Here is a 13,048-nt window from a genome sequence, read left to right on the forward strand (position 1 = left end):
GGTATATTCCCTGTCTCTAGGTCTGGGCTTGGGACCCGGGTCCAGCCTCCACGCAGGCGCAGCTCAAGGTGCCAGTCAGGGACGGGGGAAGTTCCACGACTACCTTCTCAGGCTCCGCCCCTTCCTCAGAATCAGGGGGAGGAGCGTCGTGCGCGCTCGCGTCGGTGCGCGCCCTGAGGCCCGCCCTTAACTCCTGCCTCTGGTCGCTCCACCCCACACACCTCTGCCCCGGACCCATTTCGGAGGCGCGGCCGACGCGGCGCGCACTCAGAGCCACGAGCACGAGCGCGTGCCTACGACAGCGCCGGCCAGCCCGGTCGCGAGGAGGCCCCGCCTTCCCGCCCCGCCCCCGCCGGCCTCAGGTCCTCTGACTTCGCTCAAGGCGCTGAGAATCCCGGCACCCGCGCGCGCTCTGTAAGCCATGGAGGTCCCCGGTAGCCTGTGCAAGAAAGTCAAACTGAGCAATAACGCGCAGAACTGGGTGAGTCGAAGCAGATGTGTGGAGGAGGCTCTGAGAGGCTCCGGCTGCAGATCCATTCGGAGCCGCTGCCCGCTCCTTCTGCATGCATCATGCTTGGAGAATCGGGGATGGTACCCGAGGCCGCGGCGCCTTCCAGCAGGGACGGTGGGTGGTACCGGGTGGCGTGGCGTGGCGTGGCGTGGCGGGGGCGGGGGTCTCTGGCTGGGCTCTGCAGGCAGTCGGATCCACGGTCCGTGGGAAGAACGTCTGCTTCTCCAGCTCCACGGCTCGGATGAGACCTCGAGGACTATCTTTCGGGAGTGAGCTGGCGGCTGCTGAAACCTTCTCCCGCGAGGGGAAGCTGCCCGCATCCCTTCCAGTGGCCTGAAGGTCTGCAGAGGAAGCGGAGGCAGGCGCCTTTGGTGCATTCCTGGTTTTTCTTGGCTCTGCCAGTGCAGTTAGCCCAGGTTTGGGTCCGTCTCCATGTCTTTCCATTTCTGACTTACAACATGAAGGGAGAGTACCCAACAATGTCGCCATTCATGAGTTGAGACTGCCTTGAACTGAGGTTCTTTGTGACTCGGTGTTAAATTGGACTATTTAACAAATAACATGGAAACTAAAATGTAGAGGGAAACTAATGGTTTATAACGTTTAGCAAGGACTGCCAGTTGGCTTTGATGGTGAAGTGTTCTTTCCTCAGAGGGTTGCTTCCTTCCTTAATTATTCTTGCTAAGAAACTGCCTTAAGCTAAGGTTTTGTAAGTGAGGTGGGAGGGGGGTGGGGGAGGTGGTGTCCAACTCTGAAGGCCGGAAAGGCCTTGGTTTTAAGTCTGGATGGAAAATTTTTTTCACAGTACAGCAAGATCATAAGGTTTAAATGCAGCCTTGTAAGTCATCATTACCCTTGGTGAATCGAAGAAGAAAAAAAAACATTTCAGACAAGTGTTCATTTTAAGTCATTAATTTACCGTTTCTGAGGTTACCAAGGATTCTCACCCAATTCCTTTCTCCTTTTAAGTAACTTCTCCGTTCCTTTAGGTGATGAGGAGGGAGAGGAGATAAAAGGTGAATTAGAACATTGAGAAGGAGCCCTGGACTACCAGTCTGGTCTCTGGTTCCAACTTTGTCATTTAGTAGTTGTTTGATCCTGAGTGAAAACACTCGACTTCTTTAAACCTCAGCTGACTTAAAGATATAATAGCCTGTACTTCTCTAGACAGTTTTGAGCAGTAAAGAAAGTAATGATTTGGAAAGGTCAGTGATACCACTGCTATGCAATTGTTGATATTGCTCCTGTTACTCTGAGGTATTACCTGGTTAGGGACATAGGCTTGGTTAAATTAGAGTATTTACAGATCATTTCAGCTACACCGTCTGTAACTCATTTACTGTTCCACTTGCCAAAAAGTGCATATGCTTTGTAGAAGCCCTCAGAGAAGATGAGAAATGAGGGAATCGGTGCTTGCCTTCCAGCTGGTCATGGCCTGGTTGGGATTATAATTGGCATTTGCTGGATGATGAATATATCATTACAGGCCCAGTTATTTTATCACAATTTAGAGGAGAGATTAGTTTAGTCTGGATGTTTTGGAGAGGATTTATGGAAGAGAGGCTTTCCCTGGTGGCTCAGACGGTAATCTGCCTGCAATGAGGGAGACCTGGGTTGGGAAGATCCCTGGAGAAGGGAACAACTACCCTCTCCAGTATTCTGGCCTCAAGAATTTCATGGACACAGGAGCCGGCAGACTACAGTCCATGGGGTTGCAAAGAGTTGGACACGACTGAGCAACTTTCACTTTTGTGGAGAAGTGTGCTTAGGTTTTTGAGGTAGAGGGAAGCTGTATGAATAAGGTCTAGGAACAAAAATAATTTATATTATTTATTATAATATTATTATAACTACCATAAATAATAATAATAATTGTTAGTTACTCCAGAAACAGTGAAGAGACCTGTTTATCTGTTCTGGAGGGCTTTTGTTGACTGAAGATAAGATTGAATAAGCAGTCTGGGGCTAGGGTATATAGTTGTTAATGTTTGGCTGCTGAGTTGAGACGGGATCCTGTGGGAGATTTTTGATGAAGCTAGAATTTTTAATTTTAAGGGCCTTGTAAATCTTTCTTTGCCCCAATAGGGAACACCCGTCATCTTTGCCTCTCATATACATCAGCTGATAGCCACATGTGTAGAGAATGCACACACCTTTCAAGTTCCCAACATGTGATGAAATTGGTATTCCAGAGGGACTGGTCTGCTGAAGAAAGTAGACGCTCTTAGAGCCCACATGTAGAAGTCCTGGTGAACAGACAGGGTTAGAGTGAGGTTTAAATGAATTAATAGATTTGAAGCATGCCTGTGCATCGGTTCAGGTGTTTTTCTTGTTATTGCTATTAAGTCATCCAGTCGTGAGGGTGCAACTGCAACTGGTCTAATGTGGTAATGGGAAACAGAATAGCTGCATTAACAGCTCTCTAGGAGGAGTTACGAGGGACCTGACTAGAGTTAGGGAATGAGAGGGCGAGGTGTTCAAAGAGGATTTAGCCCTGGGAGTTGGGGAGAGTAGTTGTGGCATGCAGGGAATTTGGAAAATAGATTGAGGGTTGGAGTGACGGTGATGATAAACACTAAGGAAAGTTTACTGTTTGCTGGGGACAGTTTCACATTATTTGGTAAATTAACTTACTGATTTTTTGTAACATTTTTGAGGTGAGTATCATGAGAGACAGTGGTTTAAAGCAAGGATCCTGGAACTGACTGCCTGGACTTGATCCTGGGTTTCACTGTTTACTCATTGTGTAACCTGTGGCTAGGCACTTACTTTCTGTGCCTCCACTTTGCTCACCTATAAAGTGGGAGTGATAGTCTCACAGGGATGTTGTGAAAATGAAAGGAGTTAATGTATGAAAAATGCTTAGGACAGTGTCTGGCATAATTGTTATGTGTCTGTTAGCCCTTGTTGTTGCAGTTATCCTCTTTGCGCCAGTTGTTGTTCAGTCACTCAGTCGTGTCTGACTCTGCGACGCCGTGGACTGCGGCACTCCACGCTTCCCTGTCCGTTACCGTCTCCTGGAGTTTGCTCAGACTCATTGGTGCCCATTGACTCAGTGATGCCATTCAACCATCTCATCCTCTGCCGTCACCTTCTCCTTTTGCCTTCAATCATTCCCAGCATCAGGGTCTTTTCCAATGAGTAGGCTCTTCGCATCGGGTGGCCAAAGTATTGGAGCTTCAGCATTGGTCCTTCCAATTAACATTCAGTGTTGATTTCCTTTAGGATTGACTGGTTTGATCTCCTTGCTGAGTCCAAAGGACCCTCAAGAGTTTTCTCCAACACCTTAGTTCAAAAGCATCAATTCTTCAGTGCTCAGCCTTCTTTATGGTCCAACTCTCACATCTGTACATGACTCCTAGAAAAACCATAACTTTGACTATATGGACCTTTGTTGGCAAAGTCTTGTCTCTGCTTTTTAATATGCTGTCTAGCTTTGTCATAGCTTTTCTTCCAAGAAGCAGATGTCTTAATTTCATGGCTGCAGTCACCATCTGCATTGATTTTGGAGCCCAAGAAAATACCAGTTAGTGTCTCCATTTTATTGAGAAGCTGAGGCACAGAGCTATCATAGAGGTTGTAAGAGGTGGGCCCAGTATTAAGCATGCTGCATGTAAGGGACAGACATTCTTAGTAGAGATAGTCTGTAGAACAAAGCTATGTGTGTGCTCAGTTGCTCCGTCTTGTCCAATTCTTTGTGACCCTGTGGACTGTGACCCTCCAAGACCCTCTGTCCTTGGGATTTTCCCGGCAAGAATATTGGAGCAGGTTGTCATTTCCTTCTCCAGGGGTCTTTCTGACCCAGGGATCGAACCTGCACCTCCTGTGTCTCTTGCATTGCATGTGAATTCTTAATCACCCACTGGAGAAGCCTGTAGAACAAGACTGTCTAATAAAAATAAAATGTAAGCCATATAACATAATTTAAAATTTTCCAGAGGTCAAATTTAAAAAAAAAGTAAGAAGGAACAGATTGAAAAAAATTTTAATATTTATTTAACCCAGTATAGTTAAAATTGTTGTTGTTTAGTCTATTAGTCATGTCTGTCTCTTTTGCAGCCACACGGACTGTAACCTGCCAGGTTCCTCTGTCCATGGGATTTTCCTGGCAAGAATACTGGAGTGGGTTGACATTTCTTTCTCCAGGGAATCTTCCTGACCCAGGGATTGAATGTGCTTCTCCTTCATTGGCAGACAGGTTCTTTACCACTGAGCCATCGGGGAAGCCTATAGCTAAAGTACTGTCATCTCAGTATAAAAATGGGTTCAGTACTGTCATAATCAATATAAAATTAAGAAATATGCATAAGTGTATATTTTACACTTAGCACACATCTCAGTTCAGACTAACCACATTTTAAAACCTCCATAGGAACATGTAGATAGCCAATAGGAATGGAGTTAGGTGAAGGTTGGAAATAAAGATTTGCTGGTTAAATTTGAGTTAGAGAATTTAGAGAGAATTGCAGTATTTTCATGTACCTGCAAGAATAGTAAAGAAAATCAAGAATGCAGAGGGCCCTGTTAGCCTCCTCTCATCTCAGTCTGACAAAATGTTGGATGTAATGAATATCATTCTCCATCTGTTTGAACCTTTCTCCGCTGGGACCGGTTTTCAGCCGCCTTTGGAAAACACTTCAGAGTGTGTGTTAGTTGGCTCTCGGTTCAGACCCAGGTGTCACTCACCCATTTTGTAGACTCATGTTGGCCCAGCTCCTGTTTGAACCTGCTTTACGGTGGGGTTAGACACTTGCTACCCGCAGATGAGTCTGAGATCTACACGCTGTTCAGAAGCACATGCAGTCTCATTCTGGTTTGCCGTTCCAGTCCCCTTTCTCCTCCACTCCCCAGATTCCTATAACTCCATATGTCCAGCGTCAGTTTTCTTTCTATACCTTACATTCTCAGGGTTTTACACAAGCTTTTCCTTCTGCCCTGATGCCTGTTGACCTTTATCACTTGTGGAAATCTTCAGAGCCTCAGACGCCTTTACCACAACAGTGTGGCCCTCCCGTGTCCACACACTCTAGTGTGTAGGATGAATTGTTTCTTCACCTCCGTGTTACGTTGCACTCTGCTGTTACCATGTAATCATATTTCATTACAGAGGTTTTGTGTGTACATTGAGCTTCTGCTGATATAACAGGATGGGGATAAAGGTTAGGGTGCAGAGTTAGCTAGGGTACTTCTGATATTAAAAGCCTTAGGTAATTTACTAGTAATTTAGCACAGCTTAAATAAGAGAGTAAGCTCCATATGGGGTAGGATTAAAATTACAGTTTTGCCACTTACTACCTGTGTAATCTTGGGCATGTTACCTAACTCCTCTGTGTCTCAATGTCTTCAAATGTAACAATGTGGATAATAAAACATACCTTGTAGTGGAGCTAACAGTGCATACCTGTAGGGTCGTAGCAAGGTTTAAATCAGTTAATATATTTAAAGCACTATAGCTGGTGCTTTAAATAGGCGTTCTTATTTATTTAAGGTGTTAAATTTAAGGCGTTCTTATTCATTAAGTCATCAAATATTTAACACCTGGTTTGTATGTGCCTTTGTCCTAGGTGTTGGAGATGCAGTCATAAAAAGGCAGAAAGGGCCTGGCTCTCATGGATATTGCATTCTACCTGGGAGAGAGTTAATAATGAAAAAGCAAATAAATGAATGAGATACTTTTCCCTTTTATCAATTCTCCTTCTCTGAACAGTGTGTCCCTCATACTGTTCAAAGCCTTTCATAGGAGGCTAACAGCTCATTCTGGATTTGAAGGAAGACAGGTGATAACAAAAGTGAAACAAGCATGCAGAAGTGGAACAACATGGCATCTGAAAAACCATATATTCCTCCTTCAGAGCGCAGACCTGGCTGAGGGCAGGGGCGGGTATTGAGCCGGAAGTTAGGGAGCCACTGCTGGAAAAGTTGCCTAAAGGAGAAGGCAAGCTGGACTTCTGCCACGAGTGTGCTCTACTGTTGACTGATCACAAGAACAGGAAGAATGACAGGACCAAATCTGCATTGTCCAATACGGTAGCCACTAGTCACCTGTGGCAACTTGAATTTAGTTAAAATGAAAAATTCTGTGTTTCAAGTGCTACATTTCCATAGGAAGCTCATGGCCACTGTTTTGGACCATGCAGTACAGAACATTTTTATCATCTCAGAAAGTTCTGTTGGATAGGGCAGGTCTAGATAATGACTCTGGGATGGCTATTGAAATTTTATTCCTACTTATTTGTGTATTTATGTATTCGTTTTTACTTTCTTCCTTGGGGAAGGAAATTTTGAGAGATGGTGGCAACTTTGGAATCATGGTTTTGGGCAGTTCTGCTCTTCTGGCTTAGCAGGGTACCCAGCTGTCAGTTAGCCTTCCCTTAACACAGTGACTTCTCTAAAGTTGGGATGTGAAATGAGCTTCCCCAGCTTAGCTCTGTTATATTGACCTTTAAGAAGTAGTTTTCTTCTTCAGTGATTCTCAACCAGGTAAAGATTCGCCACCCCCTGGGGGTGTTTGGTAATATCTGGAGACATTTTTTGTTACATTTATGTGTCTGTCTGGACAGAGTTGCTTCTGACATGTTGGGCAGAGGCCAGAGATGCTGCTAAGAAAATTTTACAGTGCACAGAATAGCCCCCGTAACAAAGAATTATCACTGTTGCAGGGTCCAAAAGTCGTTAATGCTGAAGTTGAGAAACCCTATTATGTGCTTTGAGTAAGAAAATTATGTAACTCTGAAATGCAAAACTAGTCATTTAAAACAAAGTCCAGTTGATACCAGCATTGTTTTCATCCACCTGCCTGGATGTTACTGTCTTTTGCTCTGAGATGAGTCAATTACCTGTAGCATAATGACAGCAAAACCGTAAAATCCACCACTGAATTGTTTTGAAACATATTACTGAGTAATTAGTTCACATGAAGAGGCTGTATCTTTTGTTTTTGTTTCTGCTTTTGGCAGTCACCTAAGTGGTAATTTTTTCTATGAAATTTCCTTTCCCAAGGACACAGTTGTCTACTAAGTATCTTTTAACTGGATAAAAGTAGTGGAAATATCGGACACTATATAGAAATCCAGAGAAGACAATGGCACCCCATTCCAGTACTCTTGCCTGGAAAATCCCATGGACGGAGGAGCCTGGTGGGCTGCAGTCCATGGGGTCATGAAGAGTCAGACACGACTGAGCGACTTCACTTTCACTTTTCACTTTCACACATTGGAGAAGGAAATGGCAACCCACTCCAGTGTCCTTGCCTGGAGAATCCCAGGGACAGGGGAGCCTGGTGAGCTGCCGTCTATGGGGTCGCACAGAGTCAGACACGACTGAAGTGACTTAGCAGCAGCAGCAAGGGCCATTGCATTAAAAAATATCCATTAAGTCAATATTCAAATGTTCTTTAATCTGTAAAACAGAATAGTTGGCGAGCCATAATGTACATGCAGAGTGCATGCGTGACAGTCAGTGATCAAATAAGCATGCCAGTTTCTTAGCTCTGATTCAGGAGATCTGGGATATGACCAGAGATTCACTTTCTGACGAGCAGCCAGCTCACTGCCAGTTTTGCTCTGCACCATGCTTTGAGGCAGCAAGGTTTTCAGTGTAGCCTTTACAAGTTGTTTTCTTAACCTCCAGGAACGTCTGAGCTTCACTTTTGCTGGTTGTGTTTGGTTTGTTAATGTTCAAAAGATGAATTTCAGTCATCAGTAACTGTGAACTAGAGCTTTTTCCTCATGGTACTCTTCAGTTTGCCCACGTGGTACTCTACCATCTCTCCAGTTTACTCACTGTAAATTTGGATGTAAAACAAACATACCTGTGACCATTTGAGGTATTCCCTCTTGAGGAATACACAGTTTGGCAGTCAGTTTAAGGTGGATAGTGGGATGTGTGATGGATGTTGAAGTCTAGAATTACTCTTGTTATTTGCTATATGCTTTGTGTCTTTGCAAATTCGACTTAAAAATGCAGAGATCTTCATAAAATCAGAATAAACTCACAGACCTTGAAATTCTCTAAATATCATCATGGAAGAAGTTAAGCTTGTTCCTTCGGGAAGTGGATAGAATAACAAAGCATCCCGTGTGGAAGTTGCTGCTTTGTTGTTGTTTTACTTGCTAAAATTCTTCTCCTGTGTCGTGGACTGTAGCTCTGCCAGGCCTTTCTGTCCATGGCAAATTAAGGAGGGTCAACAAAGGGGCACAGGGCCACTTGTGTGGATGTTGAGGACAGCAGCAGAAGGTGTAGAAAATGTACGCCGCAAATACGAGAAGCCACCTGACTTTAGCCTGGGAATAGGACTGGTAGTCATTTAGTTCTAGTCGAGTCTTTTAGTCCCAATCAGAGAAAGAGAAGGAATTCTCTGGAAATGGATTGTCCCAGTTTTGCTGTTCTTAAAATTTGTGAGTGTCAGTTGTCAGTTCATTTGCAAGTTATACAGAGAACACAAATCACGCTTTAAATGCCTTATATCTGACTTCTACTGAGCTCAGACTAGGCTCAAGAAAAGAGGTTGGAGGTTGTGAAAAACACAAAGAATCTAACTCATAGTGCTTGACCAACTCTCCCAAGAAAGTAAAAACTATATACAAAGAGACTCCTAAAAGTATAAAACAACAAACGAATCCTATGGGCAGAAATGTTATAGTGACTCCCTGGCTGTATTTGCACCACGCCAAATATTACTTCAAACCATCCATACTATTAGGAAGGAATAAGCCTGACTTTGCTGCTCTGTGGCTAGAACCTAGGCCATTGAAGACTCTGAGAACAGGAGTGGAGTGTCGGAAGGAAATAACTCACTCCTGGCCCTTAGTCACTAATGTCAAGTTTTCCCAGCAGAATTATAGGCAGGATTTGGCTAGAGTGGGATGGAAAAGGAAAAGAAGGGAAGAGGCCCTAGATTACATACAGAAATGGCCTTTAGATTTTTAGTAAAATTCAGGCATATACCTACCATCTTGCAATTGTAATAGATTTTAAAAATGTTCTTTGGTTTATTCTGAAAAGCTGGGGATTAGGAGATTGTGGCAAATCTTTTTGAAAGTTTGTTTTTTAATATGAAAATTATCAAACACCCATAAACAGTAAGCCTCCTTGTACCCAGACTGCCATTTTGGCTGCCAGAATTTTTTTTAAACGTAGGCGGAAAGAGGCCTGGAGGGAGCATACTTTCCTAGTGATTAAAACAGTCTTATCCTATATCTTCTGTCAGTCACATCCTCTACAGTTTATAGCTTCTCAGTTTTTTTTTTTAAACATTCTACTCAATTTAAAAAGGAAAGCAGAAGGTATTTTATGGTGCCAAAATGAATTAAAATTCATTAGATACATGTTTCTTCTTGCCCTAAAGCAAAGTAACTTGGAAAAACATTGCCAAACCAAATGACCAAGTGGAACAGGTTTTGCAAGTATAGACAGCTAACGTGTGTAGCACCCTCCTAGTCCCCCCATTCCTGTCGTGTCCCCTTTCAGCAGACTCAGCTTCTGTCTCCTCCCAGGCTGCCTGACTGGGAGCTGAAACTGGACACTTCAGGAAAGAGGTGACATTGCTTGCCAAGAGATGCAGATGTCTGTGTCTGATACCCCGTGTTTTGTTTAAAATCCTGGAAATGCAGAGCCGGAAAGTTATGTCTGCTGCATCAGTTTAATGGAAATGAAATGGGAGACCCCTATTAGCATTCTTCATGATTATTGGAAGTATATCCGTTAATGAGATGGTTAGTGGGGGAGAGGTCCTCTTGGCTCCTGAAAATCCCCCCAACTCCCAAAGGCAATGAACGATAGACAGTAAGAGGCAGATGGACAGAGATACTTTCTCCTGCATACCCCGGTGATTGTGCAGGGAGATGAGGAAAGATTCTAAACCTCAGGCACTTCTTTAGGCTAGCCAGTTTGAGATAAGAATATATCTGGAAGTTGAAGATCTCGATGGAAAAATAGTCCCTTTTCAAAGTCCGTGTGTGTATACCTGTGAGGGTGTTTGTTCCCCGTCTTGATGGCCTCTGGGTCAAGACTGAATCCATCTCTGACTTTCATGCGTCAGCCTGAGCCACTCGTGTGGCTGTGGAAGCACACAGTCATGGCCACCGCTCTGGCTTTAAATGAATGATTGGGGCCTTCAGATGCCTTGTTCCAGCCGCCCAGCAGTCATTCTGGATCTCCCTGGTTACTTCTCTGCACTTGCTGTTTCCAGTCTGGAAGGGGCTTCCCTCAGAGGTCCTCAGAGACCTTCAGTGCCTTATTCTGGCTGAAGCCTTCCCTGGCCACCCTGTCTAAACATCACCCTTCCTCTGATACTTCTCATTTTTGGCTTTATTTACATTCCCCTCCTGTTTGATGCTTATTTCTAGTTTACATAATTTCCAATGTATTTATCTTGGTGTATTTTCTTTCCTCTGTTTTCCCAGTAGGTTCTCAAACTTAAATTGGCATTGGAGTCACTCGGAGGCTTTAACATGCAGATTGTTGGGCTTCATCCCAAAGTTTCTGACTTAGTTTGCTTGGGATCGGTTCTGATAATTTGCATTTCTGGCATTTCCCACACGTGCTTGCTCAGTCACTCAGTGGGGTCCGACTCTGTGTGATCCCATGGACTGTAGCCTGTCAGACTCCACTGTCCATGGAATTTTCCAGGCTAGAAGGCTGGAGTGAGTTGCCATTTCCTCCTCCAGGGGATATTCCAGACCTCAGGATTGAACTTGTGTCTCCTGCCTTGGCAGGTGGTTTCTTTACCACCATTTCCTAGGAGATGCCAAAGCTGCTGGTTAGGGACCAGGCTTTGAGAACTCCTGCCTTGGCAGGGAGGATTAGAAAGGCCTCAGAAGGACAGTGATTTTATTGACATTTTCATCAGAACCTAGAAGAACATCAGGCATGTAGTGTGCATTTAGTAAATATCTTTGAATGAATGATGAATAAAAAATTGTGTTGAAAAAGAAGAGCTATACGAAGAATCAGATGCAAACACCCAATTAAAAGACTGCTGACACTTATTTTATAAAGGCATAACTCATTGGAAAGGCCCTATAATTATGTTTTTGCTCCATGGGAGGGCAAAATAGAACCTACATGATTCATATTTTCAATTTTAGAAAACAACTTTATTGAGATAAATTTGCCTACCATTCAGTTTACCCACTTAAAATATATGATTTGTAAATACACATTGTTTAGTATATTTACAGAGTTGTGCAACCATCGGCAGTCAATTTTAGAGCATTTTAATCACCCTAGAAAAGAATCCTGTTCCCATTAGAAGGCACTTAACATCCAGTTTGAGGCAGTCACTGATCTACTTTCTATCCCTCTAAATTTTCCTGTTCTGGATGGTTCACATATTAACAAATGGAATTGTGCAATGTGTGGCTTTTGTTACCAGCATCTTTCACTTAGTATAATGCTTTTGAGGTTTGTCCATATTATAGGATGTATTGGTACTTCATTCCTTTTTATTACCAAATGGTATTTCCTCGTACGGATATACCATACAATTAAAAAAAAAAAAGCATTTTGTTTAATTATTGTGATGCACAGTTGGGTTGTTTGACCTATTGGCTTTTGTGAATCAACTGTTAGAGCATATGTGTACAAGTTTCGTGAGGACTTGTTTTCACTTCTTGTGAGTGTAAATCTAGGAGTGGGGATCACTTGGTAATTATATTTGATGTTCTGTAGAACTGCTCTCTCCAAAGTGGCTGTACGTTTCCATCAGCGAACATATGTGGATTTTAGTTTGCCCATATCTTCACTACCACTTGTTATTGCCTGTCTTTTTAAAAATAATTTTGTTTTACTTAGTTATTTTTGACTGTGCTGCGTCTTTGTTGCTGTTCGGGCTTTTTTCTAGTTGTGGCGAACTGGGTCTATTCCTCACTGCAGGGCGTGGGCTTCTCATTGCCGTGACTTCTCTTGTTGCTGAGCACTGGCTGTAAGGCACACAGGCTGCAGTATTTGTGGCGTGCAGGCTTAGTTGCTCTGCAGCATGTGGGATCTTCCTGGACCAGGGATCTAACATGTGACTCCTGCATTGGGAGGTGGATTCTTTACCACTGAGCCACCAGGGAAGCCCCCTTGCCTGTCTTTTTGATTATAGCCATCCTGGTGGGTGTGCAGTGGTATCTCATGGTGGTTTTGATGTTCATTTCTTGGATGGCTAATGTGGTCGAGGATCTTTTAACGTGCTTATTTGCCATTTGTATTTGTTCTTTGGAGAAATGTCTATTAAGATCCTTTGAAGCCTATGTAATTGTATACCCTTTTTGTTTAAGAAGAAAAAATTTTGGGAGAACAACAGCTGCATTCCTTTTTTTCCCTTCTGTTACCCATTTCATGATACCTGCAGACACCCCTTCCATACCTCATTCAGGAATCTGCTCAGATGCTACCTACTCAAGAGGCTTTTCCTGATCATCCTGTTTAAAGAGGCACTCACCCCCTATCTCTCTTTCCAGTTTTACCCTGTTTTATTTTCAGAGAGCACTTGTCACTCTCTGATTTAATAATTAAGTTTTATTAGTCTGTCTCCCAGTGGAATGTTAGCTC

The 13,048-nt window shown here is 43.5% G+C and overlaps 1 protein-coding gene across 2 annotated transcripts in view; it reads left to right on the plus strand.

Annotated features, from left to right (window-relative positions):
* The first annotated feature begins 326 nt into the window (after positions 1-326).
* PAPSS1 (3'-phosphoadenosine 5'-phosphosulfate synthase 1) overlaps positions 327-13,048 on the plus strand; it is a 110,580-nt gene continuing 97,858 nt past the window's right edge. Inside the window, exon 1 of one of the 2 annotated variants that reach the window (XM_065907159.1) lies at positions 327-481. In XM_065907159.1, the coding sequence (XP_065763231.1) occupies positions 422-481 (60 nt within the window). In that variant the 5' untranslated portion in view covers positions 327-421. Of the gene's footprint in view, positions 482-904; positions 928-13,048 lie in introns of those variants that run through there. The other variant, XM_065907160.1, reaches the window with a different exon arrangement.

Source organism: Muntiacus reevesi, chromosome 16, assembly GCF_963930625.1.
Source record: "Muntiacus reevesi chromosome 16, mMunRee1.1, whole genome shotgun sequence".
Taxonomy (NCBI): Eukaryota; Metazoa; Chordata; class Mammalia; order Artiodactyla; family Cervidae; genus Muntiacus; species Muntiacus reevesi.